The sequence below is a fragment of the Balaenoptera musculus genome, chromosome 20 (genome assembly GCF_009873245.2).
Source record: "Balaenoptera musculus isolate JJ_BM4_2016_0621 chromosome 20, mBalMus1.pri.v3, whole genome shotgun sequence".
Lineage (NCBI taxonomy): Eukaryota > Metazoa > Chordata > Mammalia > Artiodactyla > Balaenopteridae > Balaenoptera > Balaenoptera musculus.
The window spans coordinates 47,353,855-47,378,193 of NC_045804.1; the positions used below are offsets into that span (position 1 = coordinate 47,353,855).

Sequence of the window (24,339 nt, forward strand, 5' to 3'; positions counted from 1 at the left end):
GCAGGTTTCAAAAACTCACTTTATTCCAATGTGAAATGAAGACTGATGGTTTAAAAACAAGAAAAAGTTCTTGATCAGCTGTGGGGATGCCTCGCTTGCTAGCTCACACCCACTCCCTTTGAAACCAGGTGTTGGGACAGACCATACCCGGCAGCGGCTCCCCGCAGAGCCAGCAGGCGGAGGCCCCAGCAGCAGGACCACTCCCTCCAGCTCGCAAGGGTGGCCGTCTCTGCCCACCTGCCAGGGCTCTGACAGCAGGCCCAGAGAAGCGGCCTGGGCAGCCGGGCCTGTGGGCCCACCTTCTGCAGCCCCCTCCCTTCCGCTCCCAGAGCTCCCCTCTGTAGGTGCCTGTGTGTCCTAGGACCAGGTAGGGAGCTAAGCTCCACAAACAAGGGACAGTCACTCCTGTATCTGTGACGTCTCCCCCGGGATCCATGATTCAGTCCAGGTCCCCCAGCCCCCCCCACCCCACTGTGCGTTAGGCAGCTGAGGTTGTTCAACGGGGAGAAGGATACATTCAGACTATACCCCAAGGTTAACCCCAGCTGGGGTGCAGGGAGTGGGAAGGCAGCACCTCCTGCTGGGGCCCAAGGGCCGACAAGCCAGGGCTGGGCACAGGGGTGTCTGGGGAGCCACCGCTGCCCAACCCTTTCCCCACCCCGAGCACAGCCGGGCCAGGCCCGGCGCACCCGTGGCTAGTAAAGCTGCTGCGGCCCTCATCCCGCCATAAAGTGCTCCCCAACCGTCCAGCCCTGCCACAGGGCTCTGGCTCCCCATCCCAGGACACAGGAAAGCTCCCCTTTTCGGCTTCAAACCTGGACTTTCAGCCAGGTCGGGCCCGGGGGTAGTGGCAGCAAAAGCAGCAGCCATAATGTCAAACATACAAATGACCTGAGAAATCTCACCTGCACGTCACCCACCCACTCAGAACCGGCTCGGGGCTATGTACAAGTCAGGAAGGGCGGATCAGGACACTCGCAGGCACAGACACACTCGCGCACACCTGCTTGAGGATGGGGGGCCTGAGGGGGCACCTGTCCACCAGCTGGGAACTGATGCCCATGCGCTCCATTCACGTGTCTTCGATTAGGCCTCTGAGTCGTATACTCTTTGAACCAGTGCAAGAACATCTTTCAGAGGGTCAGGCAGGGCAGGCCACGGTCCCAGGAGGATGCTGGGGGCGGGGTGGGGTTGGAAGCGTGGAGGAAGAGGGACTTGCTGCCTCTCCTGATGTGCAGGGCACGCCCCCTTCTCCTGGAGTCTGGATCGCTGGGTAACGGGGCAGCTGGCTGACTGTCCGTCTGTGTCTCCCTTCCTACCCCTGCAAGCTCAGGGAAGGAGGGTCCTTGGCAGCTGCGGGCTGGGAGGCCGCATCCTCTGAGGCCCCTGCTGGCTCTGGCTCAGTAGCCATGGGCTCCTCTGCCTTATCCCTGTTCCCACTGGCCTCCTGGAGCTGGTGCCGCCGCGCCACCTCGGCTTTCAGATTCTCCAAGTCTTTTTGGCTGAGTAGAAGGACGGGGCGAAGGGTGGGTATCAGAGTGGGCCTGGGCCCTCCGTCACCTCACTGGCTCTGCTTAAACTTAGAGCAAGATCAGGCTCTGTGCTCTCTGCAGTGAGACACACGTGTGGAACAAGTGCTTCCCTCCCGCAAACAGAAAGGCCCCCAAGCGCTGAAAAGTAAGAACTGCACACACTTGACAGCCTCCAGTTAAGGCCTGGCTCCCAGCAGTCTTCACGCCCAGTTCAAACCCACTGCACCCCGGCCGCTCCTATAGCTGATTACACCCAAAAAAATAGGTGTAGGTGCAACACAGAGCAGATACGCTGTAAATGCCGTAACACTGTGCTGACCAAACCCATGCCCCACACAGGTGGGAGGGAGACGGCGCGAGGGGCTTTCGAAGACAGCACTGTTTGTAAGAGCCGCACAGGGACCCTCAGGGCCCGGCTCTAAGGCACATCCCTACACTGACAGAACAGGAGTCCAGAGAAAGAACAACGCTGCTCTTTACATACTGACACGAAACGATCGCCAAGACAGATTAAGTGCAGGAGAAAAATACCTATGTGCATGGCTCGCTACAATTTTGCGCCTTGGGGAAAAAAGGGACAAAAGGTTACAAATCTGTGTTTGCCCAATTATGCAGAGTATTTCTGGAAGGATTCACAAGGAACTCCTTGCCACTGACTATACTTTTCAATTTTGAGCCATGTCAATGTATCATATATTTAAAAAACCAAGAAGAAAAATAAAGGCCCACTTCCAAGCGGGGGTGGGGCGCCTCACCTGAGAGGAATGAAGAGGATGCCGTTGATGACGTTCAGCTGTTCCAAGACGCTGGCCATGCTGGGGGCTGTGAACTGAGGGGCAGGGAGGCTGAGCCACTGACTGGGCGCCGGGAGGCCGGGGAGCGGCCCACCCAGCCCCGCTCGGGGACCCACCTTGAGGGGCGGGATGTTGGCGCTGGAGCCGTTGCGGTAGATCTCGTTCATAGTGCGCTGCAGGGCCACGGCCTGCTGGGTCAGGCACTTGAGGTACTCGGAGCTCTCCTTGGTCTTCTCGTGGTCCTCGCCCAGCTGCAGGGGGCGGGAAAATATCAGGGCTGCCCACAGCCCCGCCCCTTCCGCCCCTCCCCGCCCCGCCGCAGGGGGCGGGAAAATACCAGGGCTGCCCGCAGCCCCGCCCCTTCCGCCCCTCCTCGCCCCGCTGTGGCCCACCTGCGTCTTGTAGATGGTGTAGCCTTCTTTCTCGTGCTGCAGGGCTGACCTGAACTCGGCTTTGCTCTCATAGACCCGGGCGACCAGGTGGTGGCTGCAGGGAGGCACGGCGCAGGGGGAGGCGAGGGAGGGACGTGAATGGGCCGGTGGGGACGGAAGGGCGGTGTGCAGGCTATCCCAGAACCCACTCTGGGAACTTTCCAAGGGGGAAGGCAAGTCCAGAACTCAGAGAAGAGATGCAAGTTGAGAGACATTTCCTCAGGAGTCAGATGGAGGACAGAGTGCTGGATCCCGTGCCCGCCCTCAATGCAAGCACTTCCCGGGACCCTGTGGCCCGGGGCCTCCCTGTCCCCTAACCCAGCACAGCCTCACCTGAGGGCCACCTTGAGGGACTTGGGCCCGTGGTACTTGGTGCTGACGGCCAGCGCATTCTCCAGGAAGCGCAGCGATAGGTCACACTCCATCACTCCGTGCAGCACCAGCCCGATGTTGTTCTGGGGGCAGTCGGGAGGGCCCCGGTCAGCTCCCGCTCCCCTGGGCTCGAGGCTAGTCCCGCTGCCCCTCCCCAGTACTCACGTCCAGCAGGGCCATCTCAGGGTGGTCCTCCCCGAACACGAGCAGTGTGAGGTAGCGGGCGCGGTACAGCAGGCTCAGGGCCGTGGACAGCTGGCTGCTGGCGAAGCAGTACAGGGCCAGGTGCATCTGCGGGGGCAGCGGCGTCAGGCCGGGGCGGCCAGGGGTCCCACCCACCTTGCAGGCCGTGCCCCCGGTGGCTACTCACGTATTCCTGGATGGTGTTGGGGTGCTCGATGCCCATCACGCGCTCGCTCATCAGCACAGCCTTCTGTTGGTTGCTGAGGGCCTAGGGAGGTGGGGGGCTGTCACCCCCAGGTGGTACCGCCCCACACCCAGTCTGCCTGGCCCACAAGCCTCCACAGCAGCTCGGCCTCTTCACCTCTGGCTGCAATTTCTATTTTTACTTTGCACAAAGGCAGCGGAAGAGTGGTCAAAATCCAGCTGCTGTGACCATGGAAGTCGACACCCCGCTCTGAGGCTGCTTCACATTTTAAAACACTTGTCTTAATCTATGCCAACACATGCATACAAATCTAAAATTGTGCTAAAAATAAAGTATTCGTAATAAGAAAAGGCAGACACAGGCGAAAGAAAACAGAAGTCCTATGGCTGGAGTGGGGAGTGGGGCACCTACAGTGCACCTGGCCTAGGAAACAGCCTCTCAAGCCCCGGGGCCAACAAGGCAGGTGAATGCCACCAGGCCCCAGGATGGTACAGGCAACGGCACAGACCCCAAGCAGCTTCCCTGGTGCTTACAGGGCTCTAGGTACTGAGTCAGAATTAACCCTTCCCTCATCCCTGTGAAGGGAGGCCCTGCCATCACTCCCACTTTGTCCACGGGCACGGCAGCTCTCCCCAGGATACAGCTCTTAAGTGGGGGAGCTGGGGGGGCAGGGGAGGAGGGCAGCCGTACAGGCAGAACAAGCACCTCCCCGGGTCTCCACCTGCTCCTCCTGGGGGGGCCCGGAGGTAAGCAGCATCCCGGGCCCCTGGGGCGACAGGGGCTCCAGTTCCACCTGCCTGGACTCCTGCTTCCTACTGCCGCAGTGGTGAGAACGCAGCCCCAGTTCCCCCATTCCCCCCTCCGCCCCCATGGTGCCAGACCAGGCCCCGGGCCCCTGCTGAAGGCCCAGAGGGTGCGTGTGGCCTACCTCGGCGTAGTCGCCCATGATGTAGTGGAGGCGGGCGAGGAGGCGCAGGCAGGCACAGATCTCCACGTGCATGGCTCCGTACACGTTGTTAAACAGGTTCAGGGCCTCGTTGATGAGCTCGCAGCCCTCCTTCAGGAAGCCTGCAGGGCACCCCGAGGGCGGAAGGTCAGAGCCGGCCGGGGGGAAGTGGGGGCCCCACCCCCCACGGCTGCATCTGGCACGCACCCTGCTGTACTTTGGCCTGCCCGCTCTGGAAGAAGTGAAAGGCGTCTGAAGCCTTCGGGTTGACGTGTTTGACCACGGGGAAGATGTTGAGCACGTCCTCCTCCGTGAACGCGGGCTTGTGGCGGCTGTCGAAGCTGTACTCCTTCAGCAGGATCTGGGGACCCAGCCCAACACCCACAGGCGGCCTCAGCCCAGGCTCAAACGGCCAGCACCGCCCCACCCAGTTCCCCCCGTGGCCCCGGGAGCCCTGCAGGACGCTCTGAGCCGGCCCACCTGAATTCCGGTTTTCAGGGAGATCTCCCGCAGCAGCGTGATCTTCTGCAGCCCGTAGGTCTCCACGGCCTGGTCCACGGTCTCACTGGGGAGGAGCGGCGGGTGGGCCCAGGTAGCCCAGCACCCCTCTGCCCCCTTCTCCACAGCTGCCTCTCCACCCGAGCCCCCTCCCAGCTCCCCTCCCCACTTCCCCAAGCAAGCGGTCCTCCACAGCTCCCTGCTTTCCCCTCCCCGTTCCACTGCCAGCGACCACGGAGGACCCGGACGCTGCCCGGGAGCCCAGCACCCCTGCACCTGCTCACGTACCACTCGAGGCTGAAGTCAAAGTAGTTCTTGGCCTCCTGGCAGATGTTCTTCCAAAGCTCCTGGGGGGTCATGACAGCCCAGGCTGTGTTATCCGCTGCCCCTGGCGGCCGGTTTCTCCTCCTCCTGTTCCTCTTCTTGGAGACGAGCTCGTCGGCGGGCAGGTGGGCCACGGGGTTGGGGTAGGAGCTCAGGAAGCAGTTCAGGAAGTGGCTGATGGCAGCCGAGAGCCCCGAGAGCTCGACCCCCTGCAAGGGAGGTTGGACCAGTGTCACCACCTGGGCTCCCCCGACATGCCCATGACCCGGGCCGGGGAGGGAGTGCAGTACCTGTAAGTATGTCTTGAAGATGTGCTTGGCAGAGCGGGTGATGAGCTCTCCGATGCCGATCTTCTGCAAGGGAGCAGAGAGGGGAGTCTTGGTCAGGCCCCAGGCCTCCATCCCAGCCCCGCCATCTCACAGCCGCCCTGGGCACCACTCACATAGATGTGGTCCAGCTGGTCCCGGGCCGGGCTCCGGAGTACCAGGTCCAGCACCTTGCCCAAGTAGCGCATGTTGATGCCGCGCTGACGCATCACCTCGGCCAGCGTGGCCCCGTCCATGGGCAGCACCGCGTGGTCTGCGAAGTCCTTCACCTGCGGGCTGCAGCAGGTCAGGCCCCCGAAGCCCAGGGCCTCTGCGTCCTCCCGCCCTGGGTCTTCCCAAGGGAGCTCACGCTATCCTGAGGCCCTGAGGGAAGGAGGGGACTGAGACCCCAGCTCCCAATCGGGAAGAGGGAAGGAGACAAAGCAGCAGCAAGGATGTGAGATCTTGTCCCCAGCCTTCTGCACAGGCCACCATCACCCCTGTGACTGCTGGGCCCACACGGCAGGGAAGCAGGGATATGGGAGCCGCACAGGCTCTCCTGTGACTGCAGAGGAAGAAGCAGGGCCACAGCTTCACCCTGCAGCTGTGCTGCACCTCGCAGGGGCCTGGGGCAGCCAGCACGGCAGGCTCAGCTCAAAGATCGGGGGACACAGCAATCCCACCACTGGGCATATACCCTGAGGAAACCATAATTCAAAAAAAGTCATGTACCACAATGTTCACTGCAGCTCTATTTACAATTGCCAGGACATGGAAGCAACCTAAGTGTCCATCGACCGATGAATGGATAAAGAAGATGTGGCACATATATACAATGGAATATTACTCAGCCATAAAAAGAAACAAAATTGAGTTATTTGTAGTGAGGTGAATGGACCTAGAGTCTGTCACACAGAGTGAAGTAAGTCAGAAAGAGAAAAACAAATACCGTACGCTAACACATATATATGGAATCTAAAAAAAAAAAAAAAAGGTTCTGAAGAACCTAGGGGCAGGACAGGAATAAAGATGCAGACGTAGAGAATGGACTTGAGGATATGGGGAGGGGGTGGGGTGAGATGTGACAGGGTGAGAGAGTAGCATGGACATATATACACTACCAAATGTAAAACAGATAGCTAGTGGGAAGCAGCCACATAGCACAGGGAGATCAGCTCGGTGCTTTGTGACCACCTAGGGGGGTGGGATAGGGAGGGTGGGAGGGAGGAGATATGGGGATATATGTATACATATAGCTGACTCACTTTGTTATAAAGCAAAAACTAACACACCATTGTAAAGCAATTATACTCCAATAAAGATGTTGAAAAAAAAAAAAAAAAAAAGATGAGAGGACAGCACGGCACCTAAGCTCAGGGTTGCCTTAGTGGGAAGCAAGCACCATGTACATACACAGGGCCTATGTACAAAGCTTGTGGGGGTGAAGATGCCCCCAGCCCCTCTATCAGCCATCCCATCACACGGGGGCTCAGGGGACCAGACCCCAGCTGCCAGCCTACAAGGGAGGGCACGCAGAGCAGAACCTGATGCCTCCCTTGGCCCCTGTGTGTCAGCGGCCCCATTCTGGGGAGGAGAACTCCACCCTGCCTGCCTTGCAGGTCAGCAGGCCTAAGTCACTCCCGCAAAGGTTCCACAAGCTTCCAGAGTCGGAGATGGATGAGGCCCCAGGGCCTGTAACAGCACCCTCTGGGCAGTCCCTCGTCCCACCCCTGCCCTCACCAAGCCGGGGATCTGGCAGGAGAGCAGGAAGGCAGCGGCATCTTTTAGCAGCTGCTTCTGGTTCCGAACTTCCTCCTGGCAAGACTCCGGGAAGCGAACCCCTGGGGGAGGGAGAGCAGAGGCGTGAGCCAGGCAGAAGAGAGGCGGGTGGCAGACAGACGGCAGCCCTCCGGTAGGCGAGCAGGCCCACCAGCACTGGGGCCCTAGAGGACCATTCACCTGGCGAGAAGATGTCGGGGTTGAAGCGGACGTCGAAGGCCGTGCTGCTGATGGAGCCCACAGCCTTGCATGCGTTGCGGATCACCTCCCGGCTGCGAGGGTCTGCTGTGGAGACACGGCCCATTAGGAGGTAGCCCCACTCCCGCTCCGGTGGGGCAGCAGCCGAGCCTCCCCTGGCCTGGGCTCCCCTGGCAGCCACGGCAGCCCCACCTGTCCCGTCGTCCGAGGCGATGGTCTCTGCCAGCTCCTTCACCTTGGCCAGGCCACTAGCACTGCTGCCCTCCTCCTCGCTTCCCACCTCGGGTGCTGGAGGGTCTTTAGGCTTGGACTCCGAGGATGGGGGGTCGCCGTTTTCCAGTGACGGGGGGATCTCCATCTTGCTGGCCTTCTGCTGCATCAGCTGTAGGGCTGCCAACTTCATGAAGAGGAGGTACCTAGAGCACAGAGGATGGGGCAGAGCAGGGAATGGAGGAGGGGTATGTAGAAGCGTGACTGCTCTGGTAGCTTCCTGCTGGCTTCGGGGGGCCTGAGCCAGGCCCCAGCTCCTGCCCTGCTGGGGTTGACGGATGTTGGGGCTGGCCACCCTGCCGGCCTGGGGACACATCCCATCCAGTGTGCAAGCGTCCACACACGTGTGCGTGTGCCAGCCCAGCAATACTACCAGGTGGCAGCAGCAGGTCACAGCAAAAATGGGGATCTTCCCAGACAGGAAGAGGACAGCTGGTGTGGGGGGGCTCACACGCAGGCCAGGGCTCTCGAGAGCGCCAGGAACACCCCTGGCATTCTGACAGGGAGATTATTCTGGGGCATTTGACGGGCTGACCCCTAAGCACAAAACGCCAGCAGCAGGGACCCCAACCCCGCCCCTCCTCCAGGGCCCTGGCACTGGGAGGTTCAAAAACACCCAAGCAGGGCTTCGCGCACAGTGGTTGAGAATCTGCCTGCTAATGCAGGGGACACGGGTTCGAGCCCTGGTCTGGGAAGATCCCACATGCCGCGGAGCAACTAGGCCCGTGAGGCACAACTACTGAGCCTGCGCATCTGGAGCCTGTGCTCCGCAACAAAAGAGGCCACGATAGTGAGAGGCCCGCGCACCGCAATGAAGAGTGGCCCACGCTTGCCGCAACTAGAGAAAGCCCTCGCACAGAAACGAAGACCCAACACGGTCAAAAATAAATAAATAAATAAAATTTAAAAACAAACAAACAAAAAAAACACCCAAGCAGATTTCCATGTGCTCCTTGAGGGAACAGCCCCGCTTCAGTCAGTTGAAAGCCACTGGTCTAGCCACTTGCTAGTTTCTGATCCACATAAAGCTCTTGGATGTCCGTGTTGGGGAGCATGACGCCACAGTGGGTGGCGCTGGGGATGGGGCTGGGATGACCAGGGCCAGAGCTAGCTCCTCTTCACTTTCCAAAGCCTCCCCCATCAAGGATCAGGCCCCAGGACCACCCACCGGAGGATGCAGGCGCTTGCCCTGGCTCCCCACCTGTGCTCCACGAAGGCGTCCACCAGCTCCTGGCGCAGGCAGCAGAGCTTGTGGCGGTGGGCGCGGGGGAAACCGGCGCGGGTGCACTCCTCGGGCAGCACCTCGCCAGGCACAGGCAGGAAGTTGAGGTCGGGGGGGAAGGTGCGCAGCAGGTCAAGGATGTAGTGGCGACCGTCGTTGCCGATGATGCCCTTGCACTCCACGGAGGAGCAGAGCTCCACCTCTTCATCCCGGTCGTTGAGCACCCGGTGCCTCAGGATCTTGAGGGGCCGGCTCGTGCGTTCCAGCAGCTCCAGGTAACGTGGGTGCGACACCACCGTCTTGCCAAAGTCAATGGAGCCGTAGACGACGCTCTGCTCCTGGTCCCGCTCCAGGATGCCGGGGATGATGGACTGGGCCGTGACACGGTAGCCGCGGTAATCCACCACCACCGTGCCCAGCGTGTACAGCCCCTCCACATCCACGGCATTGTATGTGCGCACGCCGTTCAGGTCGTTGGTGGGCGCCACGTAGGCCGCCACGTCCCCACCGAAGTCCTTGTAGTGGTCGCGGACATCAAAGCCCAAGCTGAAGAAGATGTTGTTCCAGATGAACATCTGCATCTTGGTATCCTCGCTGGGGTTGATGGCCATCACGTTGCCATCGATGACTGCCATGGCGCCCCGTGTGGCTGCCGCCGTGAAGTCGCTGTGTACCTGGGGGCCCGAGGTTGGAGGGTGAGAGAGCCGCGGGGTTCATCCCGCCTGGCCAAGCTCGCCCAGGGCTGGTGGAGGTAAGCAGGACAAAGTTTCCTCACATTTGGAAAAGGGCAAGAAACCCCAGTTTTGGGCTTCCCTGGTGGCGCAGTGGTTAAGAATTTGTCTGCCAATGCAGGGGACACGGGTTCGAGCCCTGGTCTGGGAAGATCCCACATGCTGCGGAGCAACTAAGCCCGCGAGCCACAACTACTGAGCCTGCACTCTAGAGCCCACGAGCCACAACTACTGAGCCCGTGCACCACAATTACTGAAGCCCGCGTGTCTAGAGCCCATGCTCTGCAACAAGAGAAGCCACCGCAATGAGAAGCCTGTGCACCGCAACGAAGAGTAGCCCCCGCTCACCACAACCAGAGAAAAGCCCGTGCATAGCAATGAAGACCCAACGCAGCCACAAATAAAATAAATAAAATAAAATTAATAAATTTATTTAAAAAAAAAAGAAACCCCAGTTTTGAAAAAATGTAACACTTATACTGCGAGAGAGAGCAGAGCTTAGTGATTAAAAGGGAGAGTGAGGATTGGGGTGGGTCTGGGAATCACCAAATACGTGCCAGGCGATCTTGGCTGGATCACCTCTCAGACCTGTTTTCTCATCTATAAAACTGTGACATAAAAGTATCGGCCTTTACAAGGTGTCTGGAAGATTACAGGAGGTAATGCCTACACAGCACCTGGCACAGCCCCTGGCAAAGTGAGCACCCTGGACTTTAGATCTTATTTTTACCATTATCATCTCTAGTAAGATTATGGGAGATTTCAAATAAACTTCTTTCAAAAGCACTGCTTTTGGGCTTCCCTGGTGGCGCAGTGGTTGAGAATCTGCCTGCTAATGCAGGGGACACGGGTTCGAGCCCTGGTCTGGGAAGATCCCACATGCCGCGGAGCAACTGGGCCCGTGAGCCACAACTGCTGAGCCTACGCGTCTGAAGCCTGTGTCCCGCAACGGGAGGGGCCGCGATAGTGAGAGGCCCGCGCACCGCGATGAAGAGTGGCCCCCACACCACGATGAAGAGTGGCCCCCGCTTGCCACAACTAGAGAAAGCCCTCGCACGAAACGAAGACCCAACACAGCTAAATAAATAAATAAATAAATAAAGTAGCTATTAAAAAAAAAAATTAGAGGGCAGTATAGTATTAAAAAAAAAAAAAAGCACTGCTTTTTCCTCATCTGTCTCAGGAAAAACACTAAGGATATCACAGTAGGGCACGTGTGTCCAGCTGAGGGCTCCACGTGGGTGTGCTGGGAGGGAAGCTGTCATGGACCTTGCCACTCAGCCCGTCCTGGAGGCGTGTCCCCACCGGTTCCGGCCCACAGACGCTAAATCTCAGAGAGGCCGGAAGAAGGAGTTGGGGTCGTCTACCAGGAGGCGGAAGGCTGGCAGGACACCCTGGAAGGTCCCTGAAGGCCCACCCCGGCTTCCCTCTTGTTCACAGAAAACGAGCAGGTAGGTGGCAGGCGGGCCTGCGGCCACTGGTCACGCCTGCGGGGCTACGGGCACCTTGAATATGGCTCTTTCTCGCAGCAGCCGCTCAGGCAGGTTCTTCCGAGGCAGCTCCCGCGTTGTCTGCAGCTCCTCATTCCAGTCCCGGGTCTACAGCAGGACAGGGAGGGAGACACCAGCTCAACCTGAGCCCCCAGCACCTGCTCGGGGCAGTCCCGTCCCCTGCCTCCCCGCAGACAGCCCCCCAAGCACCCAGAACCCGGCCTGGCGCCCACCAGGGGAAGGGAGGGGAGAGCCCAGGGTGGGCTGCCAGGCTGCAGGCACCTGTCCTGGAATATGCTCCTCGTAGCCCAGCCGGGAGGTGTAGGCGTCCTCCGCGCGCACGCAGTCCATGGCGTGCTCCGCCTGGGGCGCTGTCCAGCTGTACACCTGGAATGGGGTGGCGATCCTCTCGAACGGGTGGCGCTGGACCCTGTGGCGGGCAGAGGGGAGATGGGGCAGCCCGCTGAGCCCAGAGCCCTGCCCTGGGCCCCTTCTCCAAGGTCCCACTGGCTCTGCCATCTCCCCACCAAGGCTCTGTCCCTGGAGAGTCCGACGGAAGCAAACGGCCGCCTGTCCTAGAGCTGCTAGGCTGACTGCTGCCTAGAAGGAAGCTCTGGGGTGCTGGGGGCACAGCTTAGGGCAGAAGTGCTAGAGTTCAGGCTGTATGGTTCACCCACCCCGTGAGACGTGAGATGAGGGACAGATGGGCCCAGGTGCTACCTTTTCTTCTGCAGGGCGGCAAAGTTTTTTTTGAAGGTTGGGCTGATCTGGTTGAGCAGCTCCACCAGGGAATGGCTGAGGAAGCGGGGGCTGGCAGGCTTGGGGTTGAAGTGGTACGCTGTGGACCTGCAGGGAGAGGGTGGTCACTGTGCAGGGCGTCCCAAGCGGCTGCCCATGGACTCCGAACGGGCTCGCACAGGGACTTACTGGTTCAGGTAAAATCCCCGAGTGGATGCCGTGATGCTGACTTGTCGGTCCTCGGCTGTGATCACAAACAGGTACATGAGGTCCCCGTGCATCTTGCGATTCCCAGGGGGTGGGTTCCAGCCGCTCATGGTGAGCACTTTCAGGCACTGCAGGGGCTGCAGGAATGGCCAAGCTTGAGTGGGCCAGGCTTCCTGGTGTGGCGATCCCCTGCCCCAAAAGAGACCTGCTCCCACCTTCCAATCACGGTTCTGGGGCTGCAGAGGACACAACGGCCGCTCCCGGCTCCCTGGAAGGATGTACTCAGGCGGTGTACAGTCGATGGGGTCCATCTCCAAGCCCTTCTTCCGCTTCCCGCTGTCTGAGGGACCCGAGGCTGGTGGTCAGCCCAGGACCACCCAGGGGCCAACTCCCTCCCCAGCTCAAGTGGCCCTGGTCTGGGTGCCTCCAGCCCCGCTTCCCTCCAGGTGGGAAGGCCGGGCCCTTGGCCCCTTCACCAGCCCCTGGCCAACTTGCTCCCGGCCCCTCTGCCCAACCGTCAGCCCCAATGCCTCCCGCACCTCCCAGGTCGCCATCAGTAAAGACACTCAGGAAGGACAAGGAGTTGCAGTCAACCCCGTTGAAGGCATCGGATGGGTCCAGGCTCTTGAGCAGGTCTCGAACGTGGCGCACGTGGATGCGGGCCTCTCGCACCGTGTATGGCTCTGTCGGGAGGGGCATGGGCAGGGCGTTACCAGGGCAACAACCCACCAGCAGAGAAAAGTTGGCCATGGCACTACCAGGGGTGGTCTTGATTTTCAATTTTAGGCTTTCACTTACAAATTCCCTTATGAACACATAAGCTGGAATTCTGCTTTCAACACATACACCTGCCTGCTGGTGGGCAGGGATCCTTGTTTGCAACGAACCTTATGCGAAAGGGCACAAGAAATGCCTCTGGAAGTGCACACAGAAGCCCCCTGCTCTCTGCCCACGAGTGTCTCGGGTGGGCAGCCCGGCACAGCTGCTAGGTCCCCATGGGCTCAGTCCAGTTCTCCCAGGGCAGCCCTGGCCGGCGGTGGCCTGAGGACTTACAGGACCTCAAACTGCAACACTGCTCCCCAACTCATGTTTCATGAAATTTCAATGAGGGCTCTTCTGGGGAAGGACAGAGGTTTCGTCATTAGGTAAGTCTGGGCACAGCTGGGTTACATTTTTCCCACATTTGCTCCTTGGCTGACATACCTAGAACCGCGGTGCCACCTTTCCCCAGGTAACCTAAGTTCACGGGATGTTTTATTTATTTTTTTTTTTGCAAACAAACCAGACTCACCATGCCAGCTGACTGCTCCACACTGGGCCTGACTTCCCTGCTCAAGAGCCGTGGAACCTTAGTTTCCTTAAGAGACTGAACTTTTATCTGTATAAAATTTGAACGGGCTGATTTCAAGCACCTGCCTGGTACTGTTTGTTTTTTTTTAAAATCACGACTCTGATATTCAACCCATGAAGTTGGAGGGTGTGCTTGTGATGGCCTGAGAAGCAGACCTGTGCTCCTGTCCTGTCTTCTCCTGCCTCCACAAGTTCAACACCGCCCTGAGCCTCCCCACGCTCATCTGTGACACAGTGATACCCAGATACCAGAGGGAGGGGTGGGGTGGGGGTGAGTGCCACCTGGCCCCGCCTCCTCATGCCCCCCCTTGGCGGGCCGCACAACTTCCGGACAAACCTTCCACCACGCGTAGCACCGAGCCCTCCTGTAGCCCCTCCACACTGCGCAGCTCTGAGAAGTGGTCCAGCATGTTGCCGTCCAGGTGCAGTGAGAAGCAGGTGCGGTGACATGTGTCTTCACGGTCCATGAGCACCTGGTGGATCTCCTGTACCATCTCCTGGGGGGACACCTGCCAGGGAGAAGGCCCCAACCAACCTGGTGAAAACATACAGCTTCCCCAGCCCAAAGTACCTGGGTCCCTAAAGTCAATGCTCCAAATACTGTTTCCCCCTTTTTGGCTTTTATTTTAAATTCCAGGCCCTGCCCATACATACCATGCCCACTTGCACCTGTGTGTGTGTGTGTGTGTGTGTGTGTGTGTGTGTGTGTGTGTGCGCGCGCGCAGGGTATATGCACATGTGCAGGACAGAGCCTTGCCCTGTTACCCGCAGGCTTAAACTATTCCTGCAGACCAAGAGCAGGCCCTGAGTAGAGCAGCAGGAGGTGTAAAAACAAGGAAAAGAAAATAGCAATCTTGCCTCCTCCCTTGCCCAGTGCCAAGGTCCCCAGGGCAAATGGCTTCCCCCTTCAGGAAGGTGTGCTCTGGGGCTGAAGCCTGCGGCTCCAGAAGACACAAGAAGGCCTCACCTGGTTCCCCAGTGAGTAACAGTTTACAAGACCTCTGGGTTGGCTCTGCTCTTGAAGACCACCCACTACCACTCTCCTCTCAGACAGATGGTAAAACTCCAGCCAGAGAATTGACCTACCTAAGGGTGGGGAGCCCTGGGACCCCAACACTACCCAGCCACTACCATACCGATCCCCAAACAGGGCTGGCAGTCCCAGCTGGGATCTGTCCCCTTGCAATGAGGCAACGGCCTGAACCTGGACTCCCATGTCCACCACGTTACCTGAGTGACCTTGGAAGGCACAGGACCCTCGGTTTCCTGCCTCAACATGGGGCCAGACCGGGCAAAGGCAAAGCTTGGCTTTGCATCCTCATCCTCCCCAACAGGCTCAGGCCCTGGCCCCCAGTACCCCTCTATCGTCTCACCTGGAGGGAGAAGGGCTCGATCCCAGGAGCCAGGATCTTCACAGAAAAGCCCGTGTCCTGAATGACAATGACTTCCTGTCCAGTGGTCTCCTCCCCCGGCTCAGCCTCATCCAGCCCGTTTTCCCGGGGCGGTTCGGCAGCCCCCTCTTCCTTTTTCAGGCTCTCCGGGCAGTCCCCATTCAACACCATGACTGATGGCAGCTCTGCGGGGGACAAGAAAGGAGCTGAGTCAGATGGGCCTCGCTGGGGAGGTCTGCCTCACCCAGCAGGGTGGACACAGCCCTACAGAATGGCATCTGCCTGTCCTCCCAAGACTCGGCCCTGCGCCAGACTCCGGTCCCACCGCACCCCAGGGCACACCTGCAGGCTACTGCCTGCTCGCTCGCCTCCACACCCCGGGCCCTCGCTTCCTATCTGCTCCTCAGGCCCCCAGTCTGGCGGCCGTGTGAATAGGCCGCCCAGACCACTCTCCCCAGAGTCACCAATGCCACCCTAAGGGCCAAACCTGAGGGTCTGCTCTGGCCTTACGCAACTAGCTGCTTGGCTCCCCTTCCCGCCACCGCTCACTTCCTCCTCTTCCCTGATGGACATTAATGCTCTTATTCTTCCCTCTCCAGCTTGACCTTCTCCTGGCAGTCCAGCTGTGGGTGTCCTGGGCCCCAGCCTCTCCTCATTCCCATCTCACCCTTGCCCGTGACTGCAAATGCCCTCCCGTCTCCCAGCTCACGTGACCAATCCAGGCCTCGCTCCAGTTTTTCAACATGTGGCCATCCCTTAGGCCTCACCAGACTCATCTTGTCAGCATGGAATTTATCTTCCTTCACAAACCAGCCCCTGCTCTTCGAATGCCCCCACCCCCCCCCCGCCCCCCCGTCCCTATCTAGCCACCCAACCTAATCTCCAAACTGGTCACAGGACTGCTGCAGGCCATTTCCCCTATTTCAAGAATACCACTTGCTGTACACCTGAAATTAACATAACACTGTAAATCAACTGTACTTCAATTAAAAAAAATTAGAACATGCACTACAGTCCTAATTATGTGTGTATATGTACATTTATATCTATTCCAGTAGAAAGACTAAAAGACTCAGAATTCAGTGGCTTTCCTTAAATAACAGGATTAAGAGTGATATAATCCTTTCCTTATAAAGTCTGTACTTTCCAGGTGTTTACAATAAGCTTGTATTATTGTATGACACAATTGTTAAACTAGTGTTTATTTTAGGGTATGATTTAGAAAAAAATGTATCAGGAGCTTTTTGAGAAAACTAGGGCATTGAAGCTGTAGGGAGCAAATTCTTTTATCAACTTTTGTGAACTGTTCACATTTTATATCCAAAGTCTACAAGTAATTTTCATTTTCATGGTGTGACCATATCCTTAGCTGAGTAGCTAAATGTGATCCAAAGACAACACTTATGCTTCTACAAATGAAATTCTGGTAAATATAGATAACTCCTTGTTTAAATAAAGTGCTTTTTAAGTTGTTATTAAAGGTGACCATAGTAAAAAAGATAAAATGTTTCAATTAATGGTAAATCTGCATAATTAATGGTTAATAGGAATAAGTGAAAATCCATAGAATCAAATAAATATAGCCCTTTTTCCTCTTCCAAAAAAAAAAAAAAAAAAAAAAGGTACCCCTTAGAACCTTCTAGTACTCTCCACTGCTCTACTGCTCACAGGAACCGAACATCTTAGGCCGAAAGTCCATCTCAGCTCCTGCCAGTTCTCCCCATCGAGGTGCAGCTACACCAAACTACTCAGAAGCCTGAGAACAAGCCACACACTTTCCCTCCTACCTGTGCTTTTGTTTATGCTGCCCCCCATATACCATTCCATCGGGCAGACTCCTACTCATCCGTCAAGGCCTAGGTGAAATAAACTCTCTTCTCTGAAGCCTGACCAATGACCCCTGGCAGCAGTGTCGTGCTGCACTCGGGGGGCTGTTCACACCAGTAGCTCTATCTTCCTCCTCCTGTCTTGCCCGCACTCAACAGAAAGGCACTGAATTAATTACTGTAAAAGCCCCGCACTTGTGACCAGCAACCGACTCACATGTTGTGGGGAGAAGGAGCAGGTGACAAAACCTTCCATTTCTCCCCAGGCACTAAGGGAAACAGAGGAGAGCCCTTCCCGCCCTGCCCCCCGTGGGGGAGAAGAGGGTGTCCTCGCAGAAACCCTCCAGCAAAACACAGGCCCGCCTGGAGCCCAACTGGCCCACGGGGCCTTCCAGCCCAGGGTCTGCTGGCAGCCAGACTGGCTCCTTGCTTATCTGGGAGCTCCAGACAGGTCAGCTCACCCAGCTCTGCTCTGGACCCCAACCCCTCTAGACTCCACCTCCTCTTCCCTACCCAGCTTGAGGAGTGGGGATGGGGTGCACCTCCCCAGAGCCGTGTGGGCTCTACCCAGACCTACTAGAAACATGGAGCAGGGGCCTCGGGAAATGTATAGAAGTCCAGATAAGCCTGACACGTAAGGGCACACGGGGGGGGGGGGACCGGGAACGGGACATGGAGAGAAGCCACTCCCTCTTCCCGCGTCCCCTCAACTTAGTGATAAACAGAACCGCCAGGAGCTCAGATACAGTCCCCACCTCCTTCCCCCAAATAAGGACGTCTGAGGCCCAGAAGTTCAGTGCCTTGCCCAAGGTCAAGAGTCAAGAGCTGACCCTGGATTCCACCCTGGAGCGCCCCCCTACCATATGGCTGCGCTGCCCTCAGTCCTGGCCCACGGCGGGCCTTCAGTAACTGTCGCCACCCCCGTCCCCAGCACACTGCTCCAAACCTGAAGGTAAACTCCCAACAACTGCAAGGACGCACGAGGACCTCTCCTTCAAGTGAGCCCACAGCCCTAGGCGGGGCGACCCCAAGCCCCTGGAAACTGAGCAGCCGGCCCCAAAGCGAGAAGCTGGCTGACTCTGCGACACAGCAGACAGGGACAGGAGGGACAGGAGGGACAGGAGGGACAGGAGGGACAGCAGGGACAGGAGGGACAGGAGGCACAGGAGGGACAGCAGGGCGGGAGAAGGGTGGTGGTTGGTCAGTTTTCAAAATGCAGCAAGAGGGATGACAGCTATGAGGCGGCCCTCCCCCAGCCGAGGCCTTGAGAAAGGCTCTGCGGGCTGACCAGCCCTCAGGATGAGGGGGCGCCTGCCCAATACAGAACAGCAGCTTTGAGGTCTCTGAGACCCCAAAAGTGGGAAACCAGAGACCTGGACCCAGACAGGTGGCCTGTGCTCCCTGAGTCTGGGCCAGGAGGACAGAGAGGAGGGCAAGGGTGGCCACAGCTCCCACTCTCCGTCCCTGGCTCAGGGAGCCCGCCCAGAAGGCACCTCTGCTCCAGGTTCCCGCCCCAGGGGGCACCCAATCTCCTATCAGATTTCAAAGGAATGTGGCTGGTTCCCAGGGGCCTCCACTCCCCTGAGGACAGCCCGCCCTGCCCCTCCTCTTTCCTGCCAAGCACCCTGAAGGTCTCCCTACAGCGGGATCAAGGCCCAGTGACCTCCCCGCCAGAGGCCAGCCACTTGGCTCCCTGTCCCCACAGCCCACCTGGTGTGCTCGGCGGCTGCCCTCTCCCGCGTCCTGGAGTCACAGGACCTCCATGGCAGCGAGGCAGCCAGCTCTCCAGCTCAGGCCCGGCACTGCCTGTGTGCCTCCTTCCGGCCTCTGCCTCTACCCTTGCCGCCATGCAGCTGGCCGGCCCAGGGCTGGAGATGCGGCTGGCTTCGGGTTTCAGTGGGGCCAGGCCTGCTGGGGCGGCCCTGGGAAGGGCACACTCCCCCTGCCTCGCATCCTGCTCAAGGTCGGCCAGAAGGACGGCCGTGGGCCAGGAGGCCCTGGTGGCTCCAGGACCCCAGGTGGAGCTGCCATCAGTGCTCAGGCCCACCCCCCTGTATCCCCCCAAAAGGGGGTCACTGCTGGTGAAGCAGTCAGCGGGGCAGGAGAACCCAGCGTCTGGGGTACCTAGGCCCCTCAGGATCGAGGGTCCTGGGGACTGGCTGGCAGGGGTAGAGCCCAGCAAGGGGGTCCTCTCCTTGGCCTCAACCCCAGTGGGGGTGGGCAGGACCGCTTCAGCCGGCTGCCGGCAACAGTTGGCACAGACTCGGGCCCAGGCCATGAGGTGGCCGCCCCCCTGTCCACCGGCTGCACTGAGCACCCTGCCCACCTCCTGCGGCAAGTGGCTGGCTGGGGCCTCTGGCTCGTGCTGCCCCCTGCAGGTGACCTGGCAGTCCTCCCCTTCCTGAGAGTCACTAGCTCTGGTGGGAACCCTAACCCCAGACGCCCAGAGGACAACTGCACCCGTGCCCCAGGCCTCCAGCTCCACCAAGAAGCTGGCAGGCTCCGACTTCCCTCCCTAGCAGCCCCTGCGTTGCCAGGAGAAAACCAAGTCTCTCCCGTGGGGAAAACAGAGCTGGCAGCAAGAGACCAAAGGCCGAGCGGCTGTGGACAAGGAATATGCCCAGCCTTGCCAAGGCGCCTTCCCGGGGCCTCTGACTTGTTGCCAGGGCCCAGGCGGGACTGCTCCGGCATCCATACTAACCAGGGTGGGGGCGGGTAGCCAGGCTCCCTTCAGGCCCCCTCCCCGCCCATCTAGTCCCTTCCGGGCAGCCCTGAAGGGCTGGCACCCAGCAGGCCCTCGGCTCCCCGCACCCTCCACCAAGGGTTCTGGCTTGCGCACACTCAGCGGATGGCACAAAGGGCCAGGCCCCGGCAGAACCCCTCTTCTTCCGCCGCCCTCCCCAGACACACCCCAGCCCTGTGGAGAAGCGGTGGGGGTTGGGGGGGGCAGAGCAGCCTGGCAGTGACCCCTGCGTAGCTGCTACAACCACCTCCACCCTGGTCACCACAGAGCCCACGTTCACTCTAGGCCCAGCCCGTAGCAGGTCTCTCCATCAGCTCGACCAGCCCATCTCACTTGAGGAAACTGAGGCTCCAGAAGCTTAGTAACCAAGCTGCCCAAGCTCGCAGAGGCAACAGGCAGCCAAGCCAGGTCAAGAAAAAAAACAGGTTTGTCAGACACCCAAGCCCAGGCCTGAGCGCCAGCCCCCAGGCTGCAGCGCCCACAAGGTAAACAGTACCCCCTTCCTCTACACCCCTGCTTCCTTACCCCAGGGGGCACCCCTGAGGATCTGGGCTTTAGGGAAGGAGAAAGGTGATCCTCTGCAGAATGGGAAGGGGTTGCCCAAACAGCATGGCATACACCTCCCGCCCCCAAGTCTTCACTGGCCAGACCAGAATGAAGAGATAAAGCACAGCCCTGGCCTGGCCTGGGAGAACGCGGACCCAATGGGCAGCCGAAAGGAGTTAGAAAAGAAACATAAGCCATCCCAGGTGGCCCCTGTGTGCGTTTCCCAGCCTGGCATGGCCTCACTCAGTAGACTGTGCCAGGGCCAGGCCCCGCCCTAGCCAAAACCTCAGCAGGGTGAGTCTCCTGCAGCAAGTTAGGCCTCAGAAGGCATATCACCCTATCCCAGGAATCTGGGGCTTCAAGGGAAAGGGGTGGGGACAGGCAGCCTAAGGAAGATCCCAAGGAGGTAGGCATCTGTTGGCCTCCTTCCCATCTCCACCCAGGCCAGAAGCAGGTCTGCAGGGTCTGGGGAGAGTCCAGTGTTCCCGGAGCTGCTCTGCTCAGACCTACCCAAAAGAAAAGCTCTAGGGTCCTGTCCAGGAGCTCCCCTAAGCCCCCAAGCTCCTCTCCTGTCTGCCAGCCCCCTTCCCCTCCGCTCTGGGCCTCAACTCCAAGGAGCCCTCCCCTAGGCAGAAGGAACTCGACACACCACCGTGAACTTGAAAAACCTGCTGTTCTCTTAACCGCTAAAAGTAGCTTTATTCCCTACAAGGCAACTGACCCTTGGTCCCTCCACAAAAGGCCTTGATCACCTCCTCAAGGGGACTAGAGACTCTTCCAGAGCTGGGTTCTGAGGTCAGAAGCCTGGGTGAGGGCCTGTTGGGGGTCTCCATTAAGGCCTCCTCCTTTGAATAGATTCAGACTGGCTATAATTAAAGTCCTAGCTCTATACAAGCTTCCCAGAGGCTTAGGGAGCCAACGTTCCACCTGCTAGTATGCTTCCAGGTTCCCCAAAATGAACAGCTGTACCCTCCCCTGACCCAGGTTGCCCCAGACAGACCCTCTCAGAGAAATTCTCCAACACTCTCCCCTCTCCTCAGTCCCTACGTTCTCAGCATATGATCCCAGCCAACACGCCTCTCCCAGCTTCCTGTGGGACGGGCCAGGGCAGCCTTGGCAATCTGGCTGTGAGCTGGAAATCCAAATGCTGAATTGCTGTGTGACCTTGGGCAAGTCGCTTCATCTCTTCAGGTCTCTTTGCTGAAGGGGAAATCAGCCTCCTCTTATCTAGCCTGCTCCACTGATTCAGAGCCTCATCAGGGTGAAGCCTGGCAGGTTGGAGTCATCAGCATTTGTCATTCTGCCCAAACCTTGGCCTTCTCTAGGCAATCAGCAAAGCTGCCACAGTACCTATCCCCCACCATCAGCTAACCTGGCTGTGATCAGTTACAGGGTCAGAGAGCCCACCTAACCCTGTTCCCGTCCTGACTCACCCAAGCTGGGAAGGGAGATGAAGATGACAAGTCCCTTTTGAGGAGAGTTACGGGGAGTGGGAGGCATGGGTAGTTCTGCACTCCCACTGTCACCCAGGGCAGAGAGGGACACAGCCCAGCCCTGGGGCTCTGAGAAAGATTTGGAGATGACAACCCAAGGGCTGGGAAGGGGCTTCCAACCTCAAGGCTGTAGTCAAAGATGCGATGGAAGGAACGGAGCAAACAGAGGAGGCCCAGGGGAGAGGCAGGCCCCACCTGAGAAAAACTGCAGCCACTCCCAAAGCCAATGCCACACAGCCCCACGGGGGAGAGCTGGGAGCTTGACTCCATGCTGATGACCTTTGCCTTAAAAACAGCAACTCTGGGCTGACCCACTTTTCGCAATAAGGCGGGTTAATGATCAAGTTCTGGCACAAACACCACCTCCTGCCAAGGAGTTTGGCTTTGCCCCCATACACAGGCAGACCCCCAGGTCTGCCAGCCAGGCCGACATCTAACAGGACGGAGATCAGACCCTGCAGACCTGGGGTTAAAGTCTTGCCTCTGGGAACGAACCATAGAAACCCCCTCACGAAACACATACCCCAACTTGCGCTCTTCCCACAGACCAAGCCTGAGAAGTCCCAAGCTGAGTCTAACTCGCAAGGCTGCAGCCCTATGCACAGGGAATGCTTGGGATTCTGACGCGAAGGGGGTGCTTGACGGAACAAGTGTCAAGTGACCCCAGTCCGGAGAGTTCCCCATGCCCGGGGGCGTAGGGGGTGGGGCCGCCGCGTCCGTCCGTCTGCTGAGCCGGCACACCCCGAAACTGCATGCGCGTGCACGTCTCCCCGCGATCTGGCACGCGTGTGTTAGCCACCGCTGCCCGCCCCGGGACCCCACGTGTGAAGCCCGGGCCGCAGGCGGGGGCGACAGTGAAGGTGACCTTCAGGGCGGGGGCACCCGGTGGAGGGCTCGGCGAGATGCAACCCAGCCAGGCGCGGAGGGAAGGCGGCGGTCCCCGCGCAACCCCGAACCCCCGCGCCCACTCGGCCCGATTCAGCCTCCCGCCCTGCTGCCCCCTGACCCCGGCCCCGCTCACCCGCCGCGCCCGGCCGCCCCTTGCCACCGGCCTGCGAGCTGGGCTCCCGGGCGCTGTCCGCCGGGGCGGCCGCCGGCAACTCGTCCGTTTTGATGACCATGGCGGCGGGAGCGGGCGTCCGCCTTGGCTGTCCGCGCCGCCCGCCGCGCCACTAACCCAAGTGCCCTGCGCGCCTCTGCAGCTGCGGGAAGGACGGAGTCACCGGCCCACGTGGTGCGCGCTAGGGCCTTTGACCCCACCGCCGCTCCCTTGCCCCGCCCTCGCGCCCGGCCCGGCCCACGAGGGCCCGCGAGGGACAAAATACGCCACGCCTCGTTCGCTGTGTACCAACGCGGTGACTTTCTCGAACGCCTTAAAGGGAACGTACCCTGGCTCTGGCGAGAGAACGGCTTCGGGCCCCCTCGAGGGGCGGGGCTACGGAGAGAAGTCCTTGCGGTTCGCTGCCCGTTGGGCGGGCACCTTGACCTTGGGTGGAGACTCGTCTGGAGTACTGTTGCTTACAGTCCCCTCCCCCAATGGCTTCCTATTGCAGACCTGCCAAACGACCACACGGTGTCTAATCTGCGGTGTTAATATGACCCTCAGCGCCCTGCTCACCGAGTTTGCCGTCCCCGAAACGGTGGAGCGGGGGTGCGTCTGGCTTCTTGAGGAGGGGGTGGAGGGTAGCCTAGGGCATGGTCATAAGAGGCAGGGGTGGCGGGTGGCTAATAGGGATGAAGTGCCAGAGATGGGCCCACCAAACTTTGTCCTGAGCCACAACGGGCTCCCCTCTGCCAGCGGCCTCGACACCCGCCACCAGATGAGTCCTCACATCCGCGCTGGCACATTATCCCCATTTTTGAGTGGAGGAAGCTAAGATCAAGGTCACACAGAGAGCAAGACTTTAGCTAGACCAGGCTAAATCCACAGCCTGGACACTTTACAGTAGTTCATGTTTTCAGATGTTTGGGGCCTGGTGGGGACTGAGAAGTGAAGTCAGAGAATGCTGCCCAGCTGACATTTTACCAGGTCTTGCCAGTGAGCTGAAGTTCTCCAAGCCGAGAGGGTGACAGTCTTCCTTGCACAGGCCCAGGAAGCCATTGGGAAGCACTTAAGGCATATTCCAGGAACTAATAGAAATTGGGAAGCTGAAGCTGCAGAGGTTGGCTGGGGTGGGCCTAGTGCCTCATAAAAATTGCAGAGGAAAATGGACTTTGTCCTGGAGTACCGGTGATGGGAAGGGGAGCCAGTGAAAGGCTTTAAGCATTTAAGCAGGAGGAAGGGAGGTGAGAAATGCTTTGGTTGCTGTGTGGAGGATAAGGGGACTGAGCTAGACCAGGGGGAGATGAGTTTGGACTATTGCACAAGAAGGCTGGAAATAAAAACAAGACCTGACTACAGCCCACCACATGGAAGGTGGGCAGTCAGGTGGTACATGAACCTAACACGGAGTTGGATTGGAAATCTGCATCCTGCAACCTCTACCTTGTCTCTTCTTGTAAACTTGAGCAAGTCACTTGACTATCAAGCCTCTGAATCTCAGGAGCTTCCTCTGTCAAATAAAAACATCCATCTGTCTGGCCTCTTACCTAACTGTTGGGAGGAGATAGTGGTCATCAAAGCACTTTAGATAGTGTAAAATACTTCACTCTGTCTTTCAAGCAAAGCTTGCAGGAGCTCAGTACTGCAGGAAGATCAGAGATGAACCAGACCCAGTCCCTGCCAGGAGAAGTTTCAATCCGGTGGGTGAAGAGAGATGCACACA

General features: G+C 58.9%; 1 protein-coding gene across 4 annotated transcripts; it reads right to left on the reverse strand.

Annotated features, from left to right (window-relative positions):
• CLUH (clustered mitochondria homolog) lies at positions 1–22,760 on the reverse strand. 4 transcript variants are annotated; one of them, XM_036836695.1, is made up of 26 exons: positions 22,627–22,760; positions 14,949–15,151; positions 13,913–14,084; positions 12,765–12,908; positions 12,441–12,565; positions 12,208–12,362; positions 12,001–12,126; positions 11,563–11,710; positions 11,296–11,388; positions 9,039–9,733; positions 7,760–7,983; positions 7,550–7,654; positions 7,331–7,431; positions 5,728–5,880; positions 5,576–5,638; positions 5,250–5,494; positions 4,944–5,028; positions 4,671–4,824; positions 4,446–4,585; positions 3,500–3,580; positions 3,295–3,420; positions 3,091–3,212; positions 2,719–2,812; positions 2,443–2,577; positions 2,288–2,361; positions 1–1,502 (listed from the first exon to the last, which is right to left on the reverse strand). In XM_036836695.1, the coding sequence occupies exons 2-26, from the start codon at positions 15,135–15,137 to the stop codon at positions 1,316–1,318; spliced, it is 3,936 nt and encodes a 1,311-aa protein (XP_036692590.1). In that variant the 5' UTR covers positions 15,138–15,151; positions 22,627–22,760; the 3' UTR covers positions 1–1,315. The 4 variants fall into 4 exon arrangements, with proteins under 4 accessions (XP_036692590.1, XP_036692588.1, XP_036692591.1 ...); XM_036836693.1 differs by having other exon boundaries at positions 22,596–22,695; XM_036836696.1 differs by lacking the exon at positions 22,627–22,760 and adding an exon at positions 17,739–17,831.
• Positions 22,761–24,339: the final 1,579 nt, after the last annotated feature.

Bases quoted from the DNA above. Each gene is read 5' to 3' on its own strand.
- CLUH (XM_036836693.1), bottom strand. From the start codon at position 22,695: ATGGTCATCAAAACGGACGAGTTGCCGGCGGCCGCCCCGGCGGACAGC. The intron at 15,152-22,595 runs GTGAGCGGGGCC...TGTCCCCCGCAG, and splicing joins GGGGCGGCCGGGCGCGGCGG to AGCTGCCATCAGTCATGGTG. The intron at 3,421-3,499 runs GTGAGTAGCCAC...CTGCCCCCGCAG, and splicing joins CCAACACCATCCAGGAATAC to ATGCACCTGGCCCTGTACTG.